The sequence below is a fragment of the Meles meles genome, chromosome 2 (assembly GCF_922984935.1).
Source record: "Meles meles chromosome 2, mMelMel3.1 paternal haplotype, whole genome shotgun sequence".
In the NCBI taxonomy this organism is placed as follows: domain Eukaryota; kingdom Metazoa; phylum Chordata; class Mammalia; order Carnivora; family Mustelidae; genus Meles; species Meles meles.
Genome location: NC_060067.1, coordinates 166,203,389 through 166,227,833, shown reverse-complemented (window position 1 = coordinate 166,227,833; position 24,445 = coordinate 166,203,389). Strand labels below are relative to the sequence as shown.

At 52.2% G+C, this 24,445-nt stretch overlaps 1 protein-coding gene across 1 annotated transcript; it reads right to left on the bottom strand.

The window, feature by feature from the left end:
* Positions 1-4,482: 4,482 nt before the first annotated feature.
* On the bottom strand, positions 4,483-15,780 carry LOC123930050 (phytanoyl-CoA 2-hydroxylase interacting protein). Its single transcript, XM_045986262.1, has 5 exons — positions 15,423-15,780; positions 11,686-11,879; positions 10,284-10,458; positions 8,520-8,637; positions 4,483-6,613 (listed from the first exon to the last, which is right to left on the bottom strand). The coding sequence occupies exons 2-5, from the start codon at positions 11,848-11,850 to the stop codon at positions 6,079-6,081; spliced, it is 993 nt and encodes a 330-aa protein (XP_045842218.1). The 5' UTR covers positions 11,851-11,879; positions 15,423-15,780; the 3' UTR covers positions 4,483-6,078.
* Positions 15,781-24,445: the final 8,665 nt, after the last annotated feature.

Genomic DNA, 24,445 nt, shown 5'->3' with positions numbered 1-24,445 from the left:
CCTTCCCGCCATTGCCTCCTCCCTCCCCAGCCGGCAGTGAGGTCCAGACCTGTTTCCCAGAGGCCAGCAGGAGAGAAGTCACATCCCTGCACCCTCTGTTCTAACGAACCTCTCTCTCCCCTCTCTTCACGGATCTCAAGGGGAAAGAAAGCAGGGAGAGGACCCGGGTTCTCCGGCCTGGGCTGGTCACTACCGTATCTGAGAGAGAGCCAGGCATCTGGCTCCTGGCCCTGGGGCTCCTTGCGATCCTTCGGTGGGTCTGTAGGTCTTTCACTGGCCTCCAGTGTGCCGCCCCCCCACCCCGCCTACTCTGGAGGCACGTGTTGTGCCAGATGCTCCCTGGACTGTGGGAGGGGACCTACCCCCAGGCAGCAGCATCGCGTGGTGCACCCCAGATGGGCCCTTTCAGCAGAACGCCGTCGTGGAAACCAGACGCATTGCTGGCATCTGATGTGTAGGCAGGACCCTCTCCTTCCAGGAAGCCAGCCTGCTCCCACCACGAGGCTGCAGCTCTCTCATCCAGTCCTGATGGCAGCGGAGCCTTTGAGGTCCTGTGAGGCAGGGGGTGATGGCCTGAGGGGCTACTGCCTCTTGCTCCAGTGAGGTCACAGCCCAGGACATAGCCACCCCTCCCTACCCCTACCTCCTCCGACCTCCGTGCTCAGGACAGCCCAGAGGCCATGAGTAGAGTGGAAAGGCCCCAAACTGTGGCAGCTGCCTGGACATCTCCCCTAGACACTTCGCCAACCAACTTGGCCTCAGCTCCTTCGCAGCGGAATTTGTAGTCCGTGGCCATAGCTCTCCTCACCAGCCCTCCAGGTTCTTCAGAAGCTCAGAGGACCATGCTCCCAGGTCATGAGCCACAAGTCCAGAAGGAGCCAGGATCCTAAATCCCATGCAGAATTCAGAGCTCCAGCCCACAGAGAGCAGGGGGTCCTCCACCCTGAATAAGAGCTCTGGGAACAGCAATGCCACAGGCAGGAGCAGCTCAGGCAGCCACCCCAGGCCCCTGTCCCCAGACTCCATCACTGCCATAGACCCAGACCCTTCTAGTGACACAGGGACCATGCTGGTTGGCCCTCGCTGTCTGCCCTGGGCCTGTCTTCAGAGGCTGCCGCTGGGTGGTAGAGGCTGCTTGGGACCTGGGTGCAGACCACTGATACATATTCCAGAACTTAATGAGCGCACATGCCCTCAGAGCCCCACCCACCCTCACCCTCTGGGTTCTAGACCAGGCCAACTCCAGTGCAGCTAGCCACCCCGCAGCTGAGCTGACTCCATGTCAGAGGAAGGGACCCTTGCTCCTCCAACTATCTTCAAGTCCCTGAGGGCTCCTTCACTCCTGAGTACATGGCCAGGAGTAGAAGAGCCGAGGTGGACCTGCCCCAGACCATGCTCCCAGGTTGAGATCAGCGCACACCATGGAGCTTCAGGCTCCTGCCTCTGGGAGTGCTTTTCTAGCCCGCAGAGGCCAGAGGCCGGGGCAACAGTGTTAGCCTGGCAGTCAGGAGACATGGCTCTGCCATCCTTTGTCCAATGGTGCTGGCCAGCTGTCTCCTCCCTGCGGCCCTTGCTCCCCAAGCCTCTCCCCTGTCCCCGGCAAACCTTCCTGCCACGGCTGAGGTGGATAAGAACACCCAGGGTTTAGTCTCCAAGCAGCCCAAGGGTGGGGTTTCTTAGCAGTAAGGGGGCGGGGGAGCTCCTAGGGCCAAGTGTGGCTCAACTAAAGTCGAAGGAAAGTCACATGCCCTGCACTACCACCCTCTTCTTTCTCTTTCCTCCTTTTCCCTTCCCCTCCGTCTAACCCTATATGCTCCTCTGTCTTCAAAAGGTCATAAGCTTGCATGCAAATATAGCCAGTTTCGAACACAAACTCTACCCTTTGGTGGCTGCGTGCCCTTGGGTGAGTCCTTTAAACACCCTGAGCCCCAGTTTCTTCATCCAGACACTTGGAGTGACAACATCTTACAGGGTTTCAAGGAAACAATGAGATGCCCTTAGAGGAGATACTGATACAGTGCCTGACAAATAGGAGGCTCTCTGTAAATGGGCCTTCTTTTCCTTCTCTTTGCCAGACAGTTTTCCAGTTCCTGGACTATTCTCTTTCTATGCAAAAAGGAAACTTCTGGGTACACTAGTTTCCAGTCAAGCATTAGGAGCTTAGGGCAGAAGTATTCCTGCCAGAGAAGGCCATGCTTGGCCCACAGCAAGGCGGGGCCTTGTGGGACAGCAGGAGACATTTCTGGCTAGCTGGTAGCCTTTCTGGGCACCTCCCAAGTCACACCCTGTGCTTGACTGTCCCTATACACAGGGCTGATTCTAGAATCTGTGAAAAGGTTTGCTGCTCCAGTTTGCAAAAATAGTGTCTGACTTGGGGAGTGGGGAGAGGGCAGCCAGATGTCTTCCTCAGAGAGACACGAGGCCCCCAACAACAGCCTCCTACTGACCAGCCTGCTTCTCCTGCTCCAACCTCCTCCCAGCCCCACAGCTTCCCCTCCCCCACCTCAGGAACATCTGGTTCCAATCTCCTCCAGATGCTGTGGCCAAGCTGTTTTATGGCCAATCACCTCAGCTCAGCTTCCTGAAGGCCTCCCTCCATTTGGGGGAATGGTCCCTCCTCATCCCTTTCCTTGGAACCCCTGCCACCTTTTTTCCTAACATGGGAAAGAGACACATACCAAAACCATGCAAAACCATGAGGGTCCTCAGAACTGGCACCTTCCCACCCACTACCTTGGGGAGACTGTCATCCATCCAAGACAAAAAGAAAGATGCCAGCAGAGAGACAGAAACAGACAGAAACAGACAGCATGAGGGGCTTGAGCCATGAGACAACATGGGGGCATGAGGGCATGCAACCATGTGTCTCTGTTGGGTGTGTCTTTGTATTTGTGCCCCCACAGCAGAACACCCCACTTGTCACCTGAAGGCACCCCTTGATGGCCACTGCCTCCTTTTCCCTCTCTGCCTGCTAGCAGGGCTAAGTCGGGTGGCGCCTCGGCTGGACAGTGGCAGCTACAGTTCAGGGTCGTCCCTTACCTTGTGGCTCTCTGTGGCAGCCAAGTGTGTCTAGGGAGGTGGTGTGTGTGTGGCACACACGTGCACTCACTTGCATGTAGACCGCTCTCCCTCCATCAGGTCAGATTAGAGGGATGCGAGCCAGAAAGGACCTCCAGGCGGCCAGATTCCAGCCGGTGCCCTGACCCAGCTCTGACAAGCGCCTCCAGCAACCGGCGAGCAGAGCAGAGCGGCCATCTGGAAAGAGCAAGGAAAGTGGCCCCAACCCCTCCCCCACCTCAGTTGGCTGCCTTCATCCCCCACTAAGAGGACACTGGGAGCCAATCTTTCCTTTGGCTCCACAAAAGGAAGACTAATCCAGGAAGGATTCTGAAAACCCTGCACCCCTGAAGGATTCTGGGGTGGGGTGGGGGTCTCCTGACCGGAGGAAGGAAGGATGGGCCCTGGAGGTCATTCCCAATCTGCGGAATTCTAGACACCCCTGTTGCTCACCTCGCCTTTAAAAGAAGGTACCTTGGCATTTGTGACTCCACAGCCCCCCCTGGTGTTATTCAAGATCAAGGTGCAGCCCTGATCAGCCAGAAGAGATGTCCAGGGGAGACCCTTTCCAGGGCCATGTGTTGAGAGCGGTCTGCCCATGTCGCACTGTTCAGGTGGCTCCTGGCATACACTAGGCGAGGCAGGACAGTGGAATGGGAAGATTCCAGCTTCTGAATCAAATCCAGGCACCATTGCCTACCAGCTGGAAGGCATGGGCAAGTCTTTTAACTTTTTGTGCCTCAGTTTCTTCATCTGTTAAATGGGACTACTATGGCACAGGGCCATTGTAAACACATGAACCGATGTGTGTGAAAGCACCTGGCCAAATGCCTGGCCCATAGGAGGGCCTCCGGAATAGTCCTTTGCCTTTCAACTTTCCTCTAGCCCAAGGAGGCTCTGCCCCAAGCTCTGAATGACACATGTTACATTTGGTCCTGAGCCAGGCAGTGTCAGCGAGGTGACTCTAATTTTTCTGGAACTTTTCTACTCCAGCAGAGGATCATTTTAATAAGTCCATAATAATAGACGCAGAGGTGACTCAGATCTGCAAATGAGGAGCCCTGCTGGGGAGGGGAGAGTTGGGCTCTGGAGGAGGGAGATTCAGCAGCATCTGCAGTGGCAGGCTGCTGCATGGGGAAGGGTTCCAAACAGGGGACCTTGGTTGTGTCTCCAGATTGCCCCAGGTTCCCCTCTCAGAGGCCTCAGTTTCCCCTTCTGCAAAGTGCAGAGGAATACCAAAAGACCTCCAAAATTCCCTTCCAAGCTAGCAGTCCGGCTTTGCTTTCCGAGCCCTGCCTCCTGCAGTGAGATTTGGAACACCCTCGGAGACGGTTCCAGATGTCTCGTCCTGGGGGACATCCCTGGGTGAGTTCCTCTGTGACTGTACAACTGCCCACCCCTCCCAGAGCTCACAGAGAGTCAGGCTCTCAGGCCATGGCGCTTTATTGATGCACGGTCGCAAGCACAACACAGGCGGGTGTGCCCCCAGCTCAGGGCAGACACAGGGCCAGGAGAGAGCAGAGGGCCACCCCCCACAGCAACGCAGTCAGCAGAGGGGGAAAAGGCCTGGGGGCCCATGTCCTCTCCTCCATGCATCTCCCAGGGCCTCCAGACCTGCTCCATGCCATGGAGACAGCTGACCACACCACTCCCTGTGGCTACACAAGAGGCGACCAGCTGTCCCACCTGCGCCCTTACTGAGATATGGCCTTGTTGGCCTTCTGGCCCCTTCTGTACTTCACTACAGAAATCTGGCTGTCACTGTGGGGGCTGCTGTCCTCTGCCTGACATCACCTCCACCATCCTCCCAAACAGCTAGCTGCCTCCATCCACACCTCCACCCGCCCCCCCCACCCCCTTTGCTTATCCCAGGGGTCCACCCTCACCACCTTCACGACCCGTACCAAAGTAGGAGATAGGCGAAAACGCTGGGAGGCCTAGGAAGACTTCTCCAAGAACTCCCCAGGGAAGGGGCTCTCCGCCAACAGGCTCGCGGTGGGGAGCAGACAGTGCCAGTGGGCGGGGTGTGAGGTGCGGTGGCAGGGAAGCCACAGTCCAGATCACACGCAGGCACAGTGCAGTCACGGCACCGCGGCAGAGAGAGCGAGCAAAGCGCACAGGCAGGGTGCCAGAGCTCTTCGGAAACCCCGCAACTCTAGTTCCACACCGAGTCCCCTCGGGGCAGGAGGCGGCCCACTTCCGGCTGAGAAGAGGTACCTCTGGGTCTCAGGGGTCTCTGTCCCCCTCCTCGACCCCAGTGGCTGCCACTGCAGACCTCAGTGCTCTGAGCAAGGGAGAAGATACGCTGGGGTATACAGCATCTCCAGACGAGAAAGGAAAAGTCCCAACAGCCCGGAGCCCCCAAAGCCAAGAGGAAAAAGAGGGCCCCTTTCTAGAGGGCAGGTGGAGAAGGGGGGGGGGGTGAAAGACAGCTCTCCCCATGCAGGAAGAGGGTGCTGGGGATCAAGGAGCAGCTGGGGGTCAGAGCGGTGCAGGAGACTATGTATAGAGGGATAGGGCCAGGCCTGGAGTCTGCAGCCCCCGGGACCCGCACAGAGGGGAGGGGTATTCTATGGTTGGCCCTGAGTGCGGTGGGCGGGGCTAAAGACGAGCGCCCGGCAGCTCTCTGCAGCGCCTCTGGGGGCGGGCAAGCAACACGTGGGCTCTGGCCCGGGGCGGCTGCTCAGCTACAGCCCCCAGGCTGTAAGTTTCCATGAGACGGAGGCTGGGAAGAAGCAAGAAACAGCAGGATTGGGGGAAACCAGGAACGGGGAAATCTACCCTCCTTCCACCAACCTACGGAGGCTAAGAAGCGTTACCAAGTCCACCCGGGGGGTGAATAGGCCACGCCTACCAAGGGGGCACCCTCTGTTGCCTCTAACGCCTAGGGGTGGGAAAGGGGGAGGCCGTGGCGTGGAGGGAGCGGGGGGCAGGGGAGAGAAAGCCAGCTCCCTGAACCTATGCCACCCATCGCCACCCTGCCTGTCATCTCTCCCTAGCCCCCCAGCTCCCCAGGAGTCCCTAGCGGCCCACACTGATGTTGCAGGTCTTGCAGCTGGGGTCCTTCTTGGCGTCAGCAGTGGATAGGCTCATGAGCTGGTGCCCGCTGATCTCCCCCAGGGTGCCCAGGGACAGGTCAACGGGCTCCGTATAGATGATCTCCAGGATGAGGTCCTGGGCGTGGCGGAAGATCAGCTCCCCATCCTCCACGCTGCAGGTCAGGAACTTGTTGCAGGCAATGTCCAGGAGGGGCAGGCGGTCACGGCAGAAGCGGTCCCCCAGGGAGCCCTTGGGGGCCAGTACCAGGATGGCATAGTGGTAAGCTGTGTACATACAGTAGAAGTCCGCAAAGTAGAGGTTGGTGCTGGGGTTAAAGAGGCGCTGGGCGGGGATCTGGAAGCGCCAGCGGCCATAGGGGGAGTCCTGAGGAGGCTGGCCTGTGTTGAACTCTGTGTTGCAGCTGAAGAAGACGCCGTGGAGCATGCCGCTGGTTGGGGAGCCATGGCTGCCACTGTTGTCCTTCAGGTAGGGCTGCAGCATGTTCCCGCAGTGGGTCCTACCCATCCCAGGGGGAAAATGCCAAAGGGAAGAGAAAATGCTGCTGGTTAGCTGGGTTGAGCCTTGGCTGCTATGTGTGGTTGAGAAAGGAGCCAGCACGGCTCCCAGCTTTCCCACCAGCTGCCGCCTCCGTCCATCGCAAATAGAACATTCCAGAATGTGAGAGCTGGGAGAGCCCTGGAGATGGGCTGATGCAACCCACTCCTTCATAGAGGAGAGGTCTGAACCTACCCCTCCCCAGCTTAAAACCCCTTGGTGGAGCTTCCATGAAAAGCAAGGGCATCAAGATCTGGTCTTTGTGACCCCTCCTCCCACCATCCCCACACCCACAAATAACATCCTCCAGCCACACATGAACCCCAACTTTCCTGCCTCTGTGCCTTTGCGGTGCTCTTCCCTCTGCCTGGACTGCTTTTCCCACCTGTCTTAACCTGGCCCGGTAAACTCCTAATCATCCTTCCAGGCCCCACACAGGTGTCCCCTCTTCTCCGGAATCTTCCAGGAACATCAGGCCCTTCTATTCCACAAAACTTTGGCTGCCTACTGTGTGCAGACACTGAATTTTACCCAACAATCACACATACTTCTTATACTCCGTCTGTCTATACTGTCCCACTGATAGACTCTCAGATTTTCAAGAGGGGGGATTCCGGGGGCGGGGGCGCCTGGGTGGCTCAGTGGGTTAAAGCCTCTGCCTTCGGCTCAGGTCATGGTCCCAGGGTCCTGGGATCAAGCCCCACATCGGGCTCTCTGCTCGGCGGGGAGCCTGCTTCCCTTCCTCTCTCTCTGCCTGCCTGTCTGCCTACTTGTGATCTCTGTCAAATGAATAAATAAAATCTTAAAAAAAAAAAAGAGGGGGGACTCCATCCTTTATTCATCTTTACATCCTGGCACATATGGGTGCCTTCCCTCTCTTGCCTGCTTGCTAACAGAGGAGCTGGAACTGGACCAGTGTGCTCACCATTCACCTTGCTGCCTCTCTTCTTTAGTACAAAAACCAAAGACCCCACTCGCTCCCTGCCACCCAGGGGTAGGGTGGGAGCACCCCACCCCAGCTGAATGCAATGACAAAGACAATAAGACTAGCAGGTTGCCCTAGCCCAGCCTTAGAAGGGCATAGACTTGGAGCAGGTGTCAGCTGGCCTGGGGGGATGGGCAGCCCCAGACAGCTTCACCCTTGTCGTGTCCTGGATGTCCCAGGTGACTGGTGACTTACTGTCTCCCTGAGCCTCAGGCTCCCCATCTGTAGGCTGGGTGGGTTGGACCAGATCATCAATTGGATCAAATATTTTTGGACCACAGAACCCCTCTCTTTCCCAAAGGATATTATACATAGGCAGTCGATAGACAATGAAATCGAAGCTGCTTCAGTTGAACGACAGGTGTGGGGCCCACCAAGCCTCACCCTAATTTCCCCCATCAACCCCTCATTACCCCCCCCTTAAAACGCCCTGCAACACCTCCCTGGAGCCTCCAGGCTCCACAGTACACAGCTTGAAGACTAGGACTGTTCATGCACAGAATCCTCTCGCCCTGTGCTCCTCTCACCACCTTCCCCTAGGACCCAGGGCCTGAATTGGAAAGATAGCTGACCCGTGGCATCAGAACCCAGTGAAAAGGAACTATCCCGAAGAAAGAGCAAACCCAAGATCTTGTTCACCCAGGCCAGATACCATGGTTCCCCCATGCAGCCCCAACCCGAGAGCCCTTTCCTTCCCTGGAGCCCAGTCCTCAGCAGCCAGCTGTCCCCCCAGCAGCCAGCCTGGGGTAAGAGATCATAGGGTCTCCTTAGGAGGGGCTGGCAGTGACAAGGTGGGTGTGACGTGAGACAGCCAGGGCCCTCCAGGCAGAACAGAGGCGGGGTGGAAAGCAAGACCGGAGCCCTGCCGGGAGCCACACTGTACCTGGCGTGTTGGAAGTATTCCTTGTGGTGGTTGCGGTAGAAGACGGAGAAGCGGAGCATGCGGCCTGCGATCTGCTCGGCCTTCTCCTGCAGCTGCGCCAGGTGCTCCTTGGCGTAATCTGCAAGAATCCCAGCTGGTAAGTCCAGGGTCAGGCTGGGTATCACAGCCTCGCCCCACCCCACACCCACTGCACACAGAGTATGTCAGCCCACCCCTGTCCTCAGAGCAACAGGGGATACCAAATAGTCACAGCACCTTGGACCACACAGGCGCAGGCCAGGGGGGCCAGCTGGGAACAATGACAGCTGGATGCTGTTTGTCCTTATCACCTCCGCCCTCCCATTGCCAGAGGCTCAGGCTCGCTAAGTCCAAAAGGGGCAGGGGCTGCCCAGTTACACACTCATACCAGGGGGCCCAGGAGCTGGGATCCCCGGCCATGCTCATGTGAAGAGGAGTCCTGGGCCCCAGGCAGAGCTGCTGCCAACCAAGACAGGGCCTTTGTACAGATTAGAAAAAGGTGCCCTTTCCTCCTTTGCAGATGTAGCCCTGGCCAGGGTGCTGGGTTTGGCAAGAAGAGTGGGGACGGGACCGCAGCCATCCCCAGCTCCCCAGTTTGAATTGAACTCCCACTGCGGGTGGGGCTCTGGGGTAAACCAAGAGGCTTTCCCCGCAGGGAGCAAGAGCACCCCAGAGTGGAGCTTTACAGCCGAGCTAAGAAAAAGCACAGCTTGAAAGAGAATGGCAAGTCAAGGAGATTTAGGGCATGGGCCCTGGCAGAGGATGGAGCCAGCCGCCTCAGAAGCCTGGGGCTAGGAATATTCCCTGCCCTCTCCTTGTGACAGAGAGAGATCTGGAGCAGTTCTCACTGTGGACACCAAAAGAGTGGACTATTTGTAGTGCAGATCCCGGGTCATCCACGACCAGGTAGGTACACATAAGCCTGGTGCTTATTCGTGCTGGAATTTGCCAACAAAATTCTGCTAAGAGGGTTTGCAGGACCCCTGAATAGGGGTCATATTCCCTGGCTAAGCGGAGACTCGAGACGAGCAAATGAGATTATTATTATTATTCCTACTCACTGACTGTCATCGGCCGATGACGAATAAACAAGGTGCGGTCTACATATACAACGGGCTATTATTCTGTCTTAAAAAGGAAGGACATTCTGACACATGCTCAACACGGACAAACCAAACTTGAGGACATGATGCTGAGTAAAATGACAGAGCCGACACCCCAGTCCCAGAAGGACAAATGCTGCATGATTCCCCTCACAGGAGATACCAAGAATAGTCATAGCTACAGAAGACACAGAGTGAAACGGTGGTTGCCAGGGGCTGAAGTGAGGAGGGAAGGGGAGGGTAGAGAGTTTCAGTTTGGGAAGATGAAAAGCTCCTGGAGATTGGTCACACAACCACTGTGAATGGACTTAATGCTGCCGACCCGCACACTTAACTGGCTGAAATGGGAAACTCTGTGTTACGTATATTTTGCCGCAATTTAAAACAGTATGTTTGCCCAGAGCCAGAAAAGGACATCCCCGTATGGAAGAGGTTTTGCCAACACGACTAGGAGCCCTGATGTCTGCCTCCTGTGTCAGACCGCAGGCTTGTCGGGGGCAGGTGTGGGTCTTGTCCATGGGGCCGCCCTGTCAGCCAAAGCCCGACAGGAGGTGTGCATAAGTGGCTTCAGGGCTAGGACTCAGCCCCCTCCTGACCCTAACTAAGCCTGATGTGTCACAGCAGCGGGAGAGCAGGGCCTCACCCCCAGTGCAGAACTCGACCGTCTCACTCCAGCCGGATACCAGGTACTCCCCGTCACTCTGCTTCACTGCCGTCTGCACAGCCACGCTGTACTCCGTGCGAGGGCTCAGGAACCAGTGGCCTCTCACGGTCATGGGCAGTGGCACGGCCTTGGCCACAAGCTTGGTGGGGACATCCTGAGAAATGGGATGCAGAGAGCCTAGAGTCAAAGAAGGGGTCACTCCCAATCTTGGCATTCTGCCAGGCCTCATGCTCCCCAGCCAGCCCCCAGGCGGCCTGAGGAGGGCGAAATTCTCCATGATTCAATGGCTGGGTGCCCTGGCCACCATCTTCCTGCGGAAGCAAGCAGTGGCCATTGGAAAGGCCATACAGATAACCCCCAGCCTCCCCCGCTCTGTAATCCCCCCTGATGCCCATTCTCTTGGGAACTAAGGAGAAAGGCCCCGGGGGTGGAGGCCGAAAAGTTGAGGACGTTGAGACCTCCGTTTTCGAGGGAGACTTAAAGAGCTCTGCACACTGCAGTGCTGTCTCCACGGCAACAGCAAATGCTGAGAGCCAGGGAGGAAGGGAAAATATGCCTTATTCTTTGTGGGGGGGGAGGGTTAAGGGGGTGGTGTTGAACATTCACGTCACCGTGGCAACTGGCCTGCCAAAAGACACCCAGATCGAGAGAGCCAGTTCCAAAGAGAGAGAGGGTGAGTAACCCACATGATGCAGTCGTCGTGGGAACCAGCTCCTTCCCACCTCACTCTTCCCCCTTCCTCTCTGCCAGCTTGAGAAGATGGGAGCCTTCCTCCCACCCACCCCCACACCGGCTTTAACCCAGGGAAAGGACACCCCAGCCAGTGGAGGACTCGGCCATGTTGCTCTCCTCAACCCAGCCACCAGTAGGCCAGAGGGCCAGGGGCAGAGAGGATCACAGCAGTCTAAGAGGGGTCAGTGAGGACCAAGCAAAGAGCCCCAGTCCTCCCATGGCCCATGTCGCCCACACGGTCAACAACAAAGCTGCTTCCTGAGTCAGGGGCTTTGTCATTCCCTGAGACGCCAGCCCCAGGTGTGGTGTCTGTGGCCCCCTTCAGGTTTTCCCACCCCGTCTGAAGGCCCAGTCATGAGGCCGATAATGGTGTTCAGGATAGCTGGGCCCCAAGGCAGACACCGTGCAAACATTACCTCACGGAAGCCTCTCACAGGCCCGTGGGGGCTGGCATTATTATTCCCTTTTTACCAGTGAAGGGACTTGGGCTCAATGAGGCTAAATAACTTTCCTAAGTTTCCACACTGAGAAGAGCCTGGGTTTGAACCAGGCCTGTCTGACTCCTGACTATCACCACACTGCGCTCCATTACCCTGCCTCCTTCAAGGAGGGGTATGAGCGAGAGGCCCTCTGGGCACCCTCTACTCACCCGGTGCTTGAACTTGTTGGAGTTCTTGTTCTCCTTCTTGTTAAGGTCAATGAAGTAATGGGTGACCCTCTCCAGGTCACTGTTCTCCATGGCCCAGGAGATGCGGAAGGAGTCACAGGTGATGTTGTTGACCTCGATGCTGTGGGGCGTGGACAGCAGCTCCATGCTCCCCTCTGGCTTGGCTGCTGTGGGGACTGAGGGGAGAGGAAGAATTACCCCCTTCCTCCCCACCAGAGTTTTCTGGAATGTCTCGTTCCCAACATCCTTTGCAAACTGGAACCATGGGAATCCATTGATTGCACCCACCTCATCACATCAGATGGGAAGAGTGCATGGGAAGATAGAGGGGTAGGACCAAGGGTGGGATGGGGTGTCCCCCCTGCGGGGGCTATTGGCTCTCCTCAGAGGGGTCTGCGGAGCAGATGGCACCTGACAGGTGGCCGAGGCAGTGGGAATGCTGCAAACGCCGACAGGACAGATTCGCAGCAGATGGAGTCGAGGGGGGGGCCCTCAGCCAGCAGGCGTGAAAAGAGAAGGGGGTGGGGGTGGAGAGAACTGTATGAGGCGGTGTAGGAGAGACAGGAAGCACCCACCGAGGAGACCAGCGTGAGGGTTGAGGTGGGCAGAGGGCCCCAGTAGCCAAGAGGCCAAGGGTGCCAGGCCGCTCGGGCTCAGACCTCCCTCCTCCCTCAGGGTGACTCAGGGAGGGTTGCCAGGATGCAAGACTGGGAGTCCAAGCGCCACGGAGATGCACATGGATATACCAGTGGTGAGAGGGGCCAGCACTGGCCATAGCTCTTCTTCCACCCCTAACTTTTCAACTGTCACTCTTTCCTCTCAGCTGATCCTCTGTTGCTCGACTCGTTTGAATAATTTGTTTTACCTTTGCCATCCACGACAGGCCGATCTGTGGTGATAATTGCCCAGGCATCATCTCAAGCAAGCCTCACCATAGGTAGGTACTATTATTATCCCCATTTTACAGATGGGTTCACTGAGGTTGGGGGGATACTGAGATGCCAGATGTCATGCAGTTAGGAAGTGATTTGAACTCACATCTGACTCCAGAGCCCAAACTCTTAGTCATTGAGCAAAGGTTGTGTCCCCTTGTGTGTGTGTGTGCGTGCACACGTGCGAGATATGTGTGTGATGTGCATGGCATGTGTATACGCGTCGGTGCACATGGTTTTACTGTTATTTTTCTTCTTCTGTCTTTCCCTTTCGAGTAACTACATTTTCTTTCATCTTCCTCTTCTCTCACCCCTTTGCTTCCACCCGGGCTGCTGTTTCAGGGATTAGAGGGCCACACCACTGGCGCTCACCTGTGCTTTAGCTAGCAAGAGCTAACACTGGCCTTGACTGTGGCCCGGCTCATGAGCGCTGGGGAACAGGGTGGAAAGGGAGAGGGGCAGGGAGAGGGGCGGGACTGTCTCTGGGATAAGAACATGAATGTGGGTTGGACTTGCTTCCGGCCCTTTGCTTAGTGCCCAGTGGAGCTCGTGCCTTCCTGGTTCCTTCTGAAGTCCCATCCCAGCACACCTCAGCTTCCCAGAATGTTGTTTCCTTTTCTCCCCCTCTGCTTCTTCTCCTCTTTTTCCCCAGGTGCTAAGGGTGAGGGTACCTCATGCCTTCAAAAGCAGGTACTTCTATTTATAGCTTCCAGAAGATCCAACCCACACTTGACTGTCAGTTAAAGCCTGTTGTGGAGCCTGGTGGGCTAAATTCATCCGTGGGCGCCTGAGTGGCAGGCACAGAGGGAAGGATATGGGTGATGGCTTTTACCTGTTCCAGGATGCCCCCTGAGCCCTCGTTTCATCTTGGGTTCCTACCCTAAGCCTACCCGTCATGAAGTTCAGCTACACATTGGTGGCTTGTGCGCAGGGAGTCCTGTGATAAACAAGCATGGGGGTGCTGCCAGGTCCATCCCAAAATAAAGCATGATAGGATTGTGAAACAACTGTATAATAAACCAGTTTATAATTCATGGGGACAGATGTGGAGACTTGGGGATTTGGTATGCTCTGGGCTCCCAGTGAGGAGCTTCCCAGGGAGACACATGTATGCACACAGACACACACACAGATACACACCCCAACACAGACATACTCCTACCCCACAGAGGGCCTGAGTGACCACCTCCCACGCACAGCAGATTCAGTCTCTGCCTACCTCACAGGTGGGCACCTATTCCTGCCTCAGTACTCCTCTCCTCAGACTCTCCCCCAGAGAGAGGAGCAGCCATTTTGGGGGGGGGTGCAGACCTGGGACCTGGTTCATCGTTTCCTTTCTACAATTCTAGAAGCGCTGAGATTACTCCCCCTGTGCTAGCCTGGGAGAGTGGTCGTGAGTGACACTTGGGAGAACAGCAAAGCCAGGGTGGACCAAGGGTGGGTGTGAGCCCCAGCTCTCCAAGTCCAGGTGCCTGGGGAACGTCAGGGTGTGAGGGACAGGTTGAGACAGCACCTGAGAAACACCCACACTGCCAAGACAAGCAGTTACACACCCACACACAGGCAGGCCCATGAGTGCACACACATACACGCACGCACACACATGCGCCGAATGTGCCACCCACACCTGCCACAGAAGGGCTGCCCACACCTCCTCAGACAGCCTCGCTCCCATGCACTCACCTATGCACTCAGGTGCCTCCGCCACCTTCCACAGTCCGAGAATGTCCCACAGTTTTCCCTCTACGAGCTGTCACACCTCCACCCAGACCCACACATGTTGAAGTCCACAGGCTCACACATGCACATATGCATGCACACCTAGTCGCAAGCCATATTTGGGGAAAAAAAGAAAGCCACGGCTGCCAACAGGCACCCGTGCTTCCTTCACACAAGGCACGCAACTCACACGCCGGCTTGCACACACACATGCACACTCACACATGTGTCCATCCCCGCCCAGATCCCGGTAGCCTCTCTCAAATCTTCTCCAGGCTCAGAGAGCCAGACTTTGAAAACCTGGTCTGTCCCTAGCCACACTCTGCCAGCCCCGATCCTCCACATGCCAACAGGTTTGCACAGCTATGTGGGTCTGCGCACAGACAGTGGCTTCTGCCCACACTCTCCACCTACCTACCCCTTTCTGCTCCGGAGTTGCCCTCCCCACATAGAAACCCTTTAGTTACATGCAATCCCTCCCTCACCATGTCCTCCCACACACATGACAAGGATATGTCCACTCCATAAATACACCGCCTCACACTGCCCCCACCCCCGGAACCCAAAGGCTACTCAGAGAAGTGAGCCCCCACACACGTAGCTCACGTGTACAAGAAACATATGTCCCTAAACAGGCCCCCCAGCGGCGGAAGCCCACACGAAAGCAGAAGTGCGTGCATACAGAACTATCTACGCAAGCAAACCTCCAGTCTCCTCGCAAGCATGCCTACGTGCCGTACACACTGACAGCCCTTGCCCATGCCCCTCCAGAAAAGCCCCCACTGGCCAGGGGGGACATTGACCCCCACCCCGCTGTTCCCATTGGCATAGCTGACTGCAGCAGAATGGTCACGGGGTGACTGACTGTGGTGCCCCAGGGGACTGGATCCAGCTGTTAATCCCTTTGCCAAGGCCCTGGGGGACAGGGGACAAGGTCGTTGGCCCTGGCAATCTAGGTGGGCATCGTGGACGGTGGCAGGCCCCTGGTGCGCCCAGCTCCTAGCCCCTTGCCACCTGAGTTGCTCTCAGAATTGACAGAAGGATGCTCTGGGGAGGACGCGCACTCACCTGGCTCCACCGGGCTCTGCAGAGGAAGACCTGGAAGGGAGGGAAGGGAGAGACCTCTGTGTGGACGTGCTCTCCCCAGGGAGAGGGGCAGCGGCGACGCCTGGGTCACAGGCAGCGGCGCTCGCTCGCTCCTCTCGCTCCTCTTGAGGCTGCCAAAGAGGCTTCTTCCATGCCCCGAAGGCAGCTCCTGCCTGGCTCTGCAGCGCACGCACGGCTGCTGCCCCCAGAGAGGCGATGTTCCCAGCCGAGTGCAAGGAGAGGCAAGAGCGAAATCAAAGCAGCGTGGAGGAGAGGGAGAGAGAGAGGCAGAGAAGGCGAGAAAGAACGAGAGAGCCAGACCGAATCTGGCTCCACCAATGGGATCAGCGGCTGCCCAGCGTCAGGTGACAATAAGCAAGCTTGGTCCCCGCTCCCTGGGCTGGTGGGAGGGGAAAGGGCAGAGGGTCTCTCAGGAATCTCCGCTGATGTCCTCAGACACAGCAGCGGTGGCTGCCACTTTCCCCCTGCTCTTGCTGGACAAGCTGCCCTCAGAAGTCCCTCCAACACACCTGGACTTGGAAATCTCTCACTTGAATGCAGCCCCCAAACTTTAGGATGCTGGGAAAGGGGTGGGGCTGAGCCCAGAGGCTTTGGAGTCCCCAGAAAAGGATTCTGAGTGGGGGAAGGGAAGGGGAGCTGTGACGGGAAAGGGTCCAGATGGGGTATGGGGGTTCGGTCTCCAGTCTGGATTCTCTCCTTGGGGACTCTGGCTGATCCATGGCTCCATTTTCTTACCAAAGCTATCACAAGATGTTAGACCCTCCCTATCGATGATCGATCCTCGATCATCTAGGGAGAGTCCTCTGGCTGTTCAGGTGTCCCCAGGGAAAGGAATGAGAAAAGAGAGAGAGAGAGAGAGAGAGGTTGTGGGGCAGAGAAGAGTGTGCAGAGGCAAGAAAGTGGGGGTGGGAAGAACACTCAGAGAGCTTGGAGTGTTCTCATCCCAACCAACCATCTGGGCTTGGGAGAATACTATCAGCTTTCTTATTGACAGGAGGCTTCACTGCCACCACATGAAAACCCCAGGGACGCCTCTGTGAAGAGCACTCAAGGAAATTTGAATCCAACAACCAACAGTGACAAGGAGTATGCACAGTGTGGAAAAGCACGGACAGTCAAATATGGTTAAAATTCCTGTTCTATCATTTTCTAGCTGGGTGATCTTGGACAATTTCCTCAACTTCTCAGAGCTTCAATTTCTTCATCTGCCGAGTGAGATAATAAATACTAAATGAGAAATTACGTAAACCACTCAGCTGTGGGGCTGGTACATAAGAAGGGCCCAGTGACCCATCAGAACTGTTTTCATTGCCATCATTATTACTCGTGTCTGCCTGCAAGGAGCCCATGGTCTTTTGTGGGTGGGAGTGGCGGTGGATATAGAGAATAAGAAATATACAACTAAATCGCAGGGTACAGATAGGGATTCGCAGAAGGAGGAGTCAAAACCAGCTTGAGTCCCAGCAGAGCACAGCCAAGAGGGGACTGTGGAAGCAGGAGCGTGGTGGGGGGTGGGGAGGGCTCGGTGCAGAAGCCAGGAACTGACCTCTCAGCTCCTGCCTGAGGGCTCAGTATGCCATAGAAAGCATGAACTGAGTGCAAGGGACACTCACCGAGAGGGACCTGGGGGCTGCAGACATCAGCAGGCAGCAAAGGTTAGAGGAGGTGACAGTGGACAGAATGTGAAAATTTTACAGAGAGCAAGGACAAGCAGACGCCAGTCCTTCCCTGGGTGGGTGTGGAGAACCCAAGCAAGTCTGGTCAGATCCTGAACCACAGAATGCAGTGTGGTGCAGTACACTGAGACAGGATTAAGCGCTACCTCAGCCAAACATACCTAGGTCCCGCCCCTCGCACACCTACATTGAAATGTCGCAAGTGTGAAGGGGTGCAAAACCTAATCTCCTGGTTATGGCCAGCGCCAGACAACTGTACCCAAACCTGGCCCCACAACTACCTTGTGGGGTGGTGTGAAGAAAAGTCAGGTTCTATGTGACTCGGTTTCCCTGCTTAAGAGGAAGACGTGTCCTAGCACACCTCTGCCTCCCACCTTCCCAGGATGGCACGCGGAGGGCGCATGAGATCATGTGTCCCAAGGTGAACAGTAGCCATCTGTATGCGCTTCTGTGGAGCTGTGTGATACCCTCAGGGGAAGCCACAGACCCCTTCAGGGCTTTTGCTGCTTCCTGTCTCTGAGGACTTCTCCTCAGATCACATGACAGAACACATGGTAAGGAGAAAGCTTCACAACCCAAATAGAACTAACTCTGTATGAAACCAGACAACCGCCAAGATGCCCTTCTGCTGCATTTTTATTTTTAATAGCTTTTTATTACACAAGGAATCCATGATCACTATAAAAAGATGAGAAATTTTGATTCTAAAATTGAAGGGAGAATTAAAATAATTCATTTCCCCCACTGTTCAGATACATATTTTAATAACAAAAATAAAAAACGTAAATATTGTTTTGTAACCTGCCTTTTTCACTTACCGATACCTTTCCTGTTCAAGACACAGTCTTTCTACAGTATTGTTTTAAATTGCTGAGTATGTTCTGTTGTCAGATCACACACCAATCCCCTACTCTACTATGATTATTTTATCTTTTCTCCATTCTAAACAACACTGCAAGGGACATTTTTACAGCAAAAACTCTGCCCACACCTTAATTATATCTCCAATAAAATATTCAAGGGTATAGACCTTATTTGGATACTGACTTAAACCATTAAAAAAAGAAAACCCATGGGATGCCTGGGTGGCTCAGTGGGCTAAGCCACTGCCTTCCACTCAGGTCATGATCTCGGGGTCCTGGAATCGAGTTCTGCATCGGGCTCTCTGCTCAGCAGGGAGCCTGCTTCCCTCTCTCTCTCTCTGCCTGCCTCTCTATCTACTTGTGATCTCTCTCTGTCAAATAAATAAATAAAATCCTTAAAAAAAAGAAAAGAAAAGAAAAGAAAATCCTGGGTGCCTGGGTGGCTCAGTGGGGTAAGCCTCTGCCGTTGGCTCAGGTCGTGATCTCAGGGTCCAGGGAGCCTGCTTCCCGCTCCCTTCTCTCTCTGCCTGCCTTTCTGCCTGCTTGTGATCGCTCTCTGTCAAATAAATAAATAAAATCTTTTAAAAAAAGAAGAAAGAAAGAAAACCCTGTGTGACAATTGGGCAATTTGAATACTAAGGGGGTATTTGATAGTGTTTAAGAATGATACTCTGATAAAGATACTTTATGGTTATTTTTTAAAAGAATATCCTGGGGCACCTGGGTGGCTAAGTTGGTTGGGCGACTGCCTTTGGCTCCGGTCATGATCCTGGAGTCCCAGGATCAAGTCCCTCATCGGGGCTCCCTGCTCGGCAGGGAGTCTGCGTCTCCCTCTGACCCTCCCTGCTCTCATGCTTTCTCTCTCTCTCTCTCATTCTCTCTCTCTCTCAAATAAATAAATTAAAAATTAAAAAAAGAAAATAAAAAGAAAATCCTTCAGAGATGCATTCTATAATATTTATGAGTGAGTGACATTATCTACCCATGCCAATCTTGTTTCATCTGTCCATCTCATGCCCCTCCAGATTATTTTTATTTTTTCCAGATTATAAAAATAATCTGGAGGGGCATGAGATGGACAGATGAAACAAGATTGGCATGGGTAGATAATTCTTGAAGCTGGGTACTTGGAGATCCAATAAGCTATCCTCTGCACTTTTGTGCATGCTTGGAAGTTTCCATATTTAGTATTATATCCAGGGTATGATTACAATAATAACAAAAACTATTTTATTATTATTGTTAATTTTATTATTTTATTCTTAAGCACCAAGACCCTGGGCATGGGATTCTTACAACAGCCCTGAGAGGTGGACCTTTCGACCTTATTTTAATAGGGTTGGTGGTAGGAAATGAGACTCAGCCCATAAGACGTAAAACTTGATTCAAATTCAAGTCTGAGTACAATGGCTGAATTCTTCATGATTGAAGGACATAGAGCAAATATAGAGTGTGAGGCAACAGAGAAAAGCTGTAAGCAAAAAAGACCTACAGCCTTAATATTGTTTGTAAATTTTATAGACTCAAGATGTTTACGTGTATTTATCTCCCCATGGTTGAGCTAAGTGTAAGGATCTCAAGAGCCAATGAATGTAGACACATCCAGACAGCTCATAAAAACCACTTTGTTCATTTACCATGTTTTGGCAGTGACAGGAAAGGGCAGTGACTGTGTGTATGTAAGAATCGTATGGATTTCTCAGTGCTTATTTGCTTTATCATTTTGAAATTATATTAGACCTTTTACAGCTCTCACTCCATTGAACTTTTTAAGAGTTTTTAGCTGTTTTTTACTTAAATATTTAACAATTTTAAGACGGGAAAAATGCTGAATTATATTTAAGCACCCTGAAAAGCTAAAGAAGAGACACTAATGAAATGTTGAAGGGCAAAGAGAAACTTCAAGGGACAAAGCCCAAGAATAATGAAGAAAGAATCACAAGTTTTGTGAGAAGCGGAAGGACTGATAGGCTGAATCCACAAGACTGGCACAGTCACTGAGCTGTACCCAAAGGGGAAGAGCACAATGCAGAAGATATGGAACACCACTGGGCACTTCATAGCAAGATCTCAGGGACAAGACTTCGATGCCGCGGATCCAGAAACTGCTGTCATGCCTCAAAGCCTTCCCTCCACTCGCTCAGCATTTACTTTACTTAGTGCACGTAAGCAACTGGCACACAGAGAACCTACAGAGAAGACATACAGACGTGCAATGCAAGGATGGCTTTTACCTCAGCAGTGCTAAACTTCAATCACTTGTATAATACACCTGGAAACAATCCCCTTTTTTATTTCTCTAATGCACATCCAGATTCACTGCCTGGTCTCAACGCAGCCTGGAATTCATTCGTTCATTCAACAAAAATTTATTGGGTGCTGACTCTGTGTCAGGTATTGTTTCAGGCAGTGAGGATACTGCAGGGGAGGAGGAAAAGAAGTCCCTACTCCTACAGGGCTTACTTTCTGGTGGGGAGAAGATGGAGAGGCAAATAAACTCTGGAGTCTACTAGGTGAGGGTGCTGTAGAGAAATAGAACTCAGTAAATAGGGATAGGGAATGTCATGGGGGAGGTTACAATTTTTAATACCATCAGAGAAGGCCTTCTTGAAAAACGTGACTTTGGGATAAAAAGAAAAAGCAACAAACCTGGTTGAGGAGGGGAGGAGAGCCATGCAGAATTCCATGGGGGGCAGGCGGGGCTCTCCTGGGTGGCTCAGTGGGTTAAAACCTCTGTCTTTGGCTCAGGTCATGATCCCAGGGTCCTGGGATCCTGCTGCATTGGGCTCTCTGCTCTGCGGGGAGCCTGCTTCCCCCCACCTCTCCCCACACCTCTGCCTGCCTCTCTGCCTAATTGTGATCTCTGTCAGGTAAATAAATAAAATCTTGAAAAAAAAATTCCATGGGGGAAGGGCATTCCAGGTAGCTGGTGCAGAGGCTCTGAAGAGGGAGCATCCCAGATTGATCCGGATACCGCAAGAAACCGGATACCGCAAGAAACCAGTGCCGCTGGAGCAGAGTGAGTGACGGGCATGTGGTAGGAGTTAAGGACAGAGAGACGGTGGGTAGGTAGGTCGACAGATTATGTAGAGCTGTGTAGACCAGTCTAAACTCTCTGGTCTTCACTCTGAAATGGGAAGCCTCTGGGAAGTCGAGAGCAGAGATGTGACCGATGTGAAATATGTCAGTTATGCTATGTTGCAACTAAACTGATGGGACCCACGTGGAAACAGGGAGACCAGTTAGGAGGCTATTAAAATAATCACGGCCAAAAAAAAAAAAAAAATTATGGTGGCCAGACCCAAGGTGGCATGTCAGTGAATGTGGTGAGAAGTGGTAAGATTCTGGATATATCTGGAAAAGCTGATGCGCTGGAGGCATCATATGAGAGAAAGAAAAGAGTGAAGGATAACTGCAAAATTTTGACTTGCGGGGCGCCTGGGTGTCTCAGTCGTTAAGCGTCTGCCTTCGGCTCAGGTCATGATCCTAGGGTTCTGGGGTCGAGCCCCGCATGGGGCTCCGTGCTCGCCAGGAAGCCTGGTTCTCCCTCTTCCACTCCCCCTGCTTGTGATCCCCCTCTTGCTGTCAAATAAATAAAATCTTAATTTTTTTTCACTTGAGCAGCCTGAGGGATGCCAAGTACTGAGATGGGGAACGTTTCAAAGTAGTTTGAGGAGGGAGATCAAAAGTTTGGATGTGGATATAGGTTTGAGATGCCTTGTAGACAGCCAAGTGGAAGTGGGGGATAGGCAGAAATACACATCTGGTGTTCAGAGAGGTCCATATTGAGATAGGCACTGAGAATTATCAGCATTCAGCACAGGGTTTGAAGCTGAGAAACTGAATAGGGCCAAAGGAGTAAGTATAGAGAAAAAAGGGAAGAGTTCTGAGGACGGAATCCAAGGGCTCTCCAATGTTTCAAGGTCAAGGAGACAAGGAGGAACCAGCAAATAATGGCCTGCAAAATGATGGAAACAAATCAGGAGAAATTACTCAGAGAGAACATGTAATGGCTTGAGCTTGGATAGCATTTTCATACCACACATTCCTTTTCTTCTACTGATACATATTCAAAACAGTTCCTTATTCATTTAGTATTCCCAATGCCCAATAAGAGTTCACAGAAACAGTCTTTTTACAGAATCGGCTTACATCTTCTGAATTCTGCATTTAGAACCAACAATAGCAACAACAAACTGTATTTGCTCTTAAGAGTTTATTAATTTCATTAATTAATGAGATAACAATGAGATGATTACCTTCACTATGAATATGTAGAAATAAACTGTTATTAATGACAATTAAGATCTGCTAGAATCACAGATGTGATGACATGGGGTTCAGCTAGTAAGGATTTACTAGTTTCTTTTGAGGCTAGATGAAAGAATATAGCCTTTGGAAGAAAACAGAGAGGGAGGTGTTAGAGCAAGTAAAGAAAGAAAAGAGAATAGTGTGGGGTATCTAGGTGGCTCAGTTGGGTAAGCCTTTGACTCTTAATTTCAGGTCAGGTCATGATCTCAGGGTCATGAGATTGAGCCCTGTGCCAAGCTTGCAGCTCTGCCCTTAGCAAGGAGTTTGCTGGATGTTCTCTCTCTCCCTCCCCCACCTCACCTCCTCAACCCAATGTGGGTGCACATTGTCTCTCTCTCTCTAGAAAAAGAAGAAGAAGTAGAAGTAGAGGAAGAAGAAGATGAAAGGAGAATGGTGCCAAAGGTATATTAGCCTAATTAGAGGGAACACAGGAGAATGTTCTTAATGGGAAATTATAGTAATTGTTGTTAGGAAGCAAGCCCCAAAATGTTAAAGATAGAAGTCTTGATTTAAGTCTTCTCTCCTCTTGTCCTGTTGGGGTGAAAAATTTTGCAGAAATCCAATCAGCATTGCAGGAAGGAAACTGGTTTCCTGGTTAACAGGAAACTGGTTAAAGACATTATGGTGCAAGACAACAATGTGGAGTACTATTTAGCCATTAAAAATGATAATTTAAAAGAATATTAAGTAACTCAAATATTTATAGTGTATTGTTAGGAGAAACAAAAGCAGATTATTGAACCTTGTGTAAAACATCTCAATTTTTAAAAAGCCACATGCCTAGGAAAACAACTTCAAACATGTAATGGATGACTTTCATTTGCTTCTGGGTGTTTGTTAAAATTTTCCAATTTTTTAATAATGAATAGGTATCTTTGTAAAAAAAAAAAAACCGTTTTATGTATGTTCATAGGGGCTTTATTCATAATAGAGCCAAAAACTGGAAACAACCCAGATGTCCTTCAAAGAACAAATGGTTAAACAAACCATGGATACTTAGTAATAAAAAGGAATGAACTAGTGATACATTCAACAGTTTGGATAATCTCAAGGGAATTATGCTGAGTGAAAAAGCCATCTCAAGAAGTCACATATTGTATGATTCCATTTTTGAATGAGTTCCACTTCTGAAATAACAAAAGTATGAAAGTGAAGAACAGATTAGTGGTTGCCAGGGGTGGGCGGAAAGAGGGAGGTGTGGCTATAAAAAGACAACTAAAAGAGATCTTTACATCGATGGAAATGTTTTATATTTCTAATGTATCAATGTCAATATTCTGGTTGTGATATTGTACTACAGTTTTAGGATATGTTTCTACTGGAAACAAATTGAGATCTCTGTATTATTTCTTAAAACCACATGTGCATCGGGGCACCTGGGTGACAGTCTGTTAAGCATCTGACTCCTGGTTTCCGCTCAGGTCACGATCTCAGGATCATGAGATAAAGCCCAGCGTGAAGTCTGCTTGAGATTTTTCTCTCCCTCTCTCTCCCTGCTCATTCTCGCTCTCCCTCTCTTTCTCGCTCTAAAATTTAAAAAAAAAAAAAAAAGCCTTGCATATGACCTATTTTCTCAAAAATTTTACTTAAAAAATAAAGTACATCTTCTCTTGGCCAGTTATCACAAGTCTGAAAAGTTGTCCTAGGGATATAATCCAAAAGAAGAAAAAACCTTAAATGCACCAAATGTTCACTACAGCGTTATTTACAGCAGCAGTGGGGGGAAACAATCTAAGTGTCCAAATAGGAAAATAGGCAAATCATGACATAGACCCAAGAATTACTCATTTGATGCAGCAACAGAGAAGTGTTATTTCAAAAGGGAGGGTTCAAAATTGTGGTACAATATGACAGCTCTACAAGGGGATTGCAATATATTACAAAAGTTTTAATAGTAGTATTCTGTGTGGAATTGTAGCAGAAATGTTTTCCTCCCCTCAAACTCTCGGCAATGTTAGGTGGTTTTTACATGGTTTGGGATTAGGGAGAACAGTAAAGGCATTTTTTAAATTACAAATGCCACAGTCACCAAGAAAGTTCTTTAAATTCGTAAACTTCGTTTTTCGGGTTCAGGGCTTAGAACGTAGGTGCTCGCAAGGTAAGCAGTCAGGAGCCCAGGGTGGGTGCCCCAGCG

What these genes read in the sequence shown, in the direction of transcription:
- LOC123930050 (XM_045986262.1), bottom strand. Translation starts at nt 11,850, where the DNA reads ATGGAGCTGCTGTCCACGCCCCACAGCATCGAGGTCAACAACATCACC. An exon ending in CCAACAAGTTCAAGCACCGG is followed by an intron (nt 10,459 to 11,685) that starts GTGAGTAGAGGG and finishes CCCATTTCTCAG; the next exon opens with GATGTCCCCACCAAGCTTGT. An exon ending in GGTCGAGTTCTGCACTGGGG is followed by an intron (nt 8,638 to 10,283) that starts GTGAGGCCCTGC and finishes GGATTCTTGCAG; the next exon opens with ATTACGCCAAGGAGCACCTG.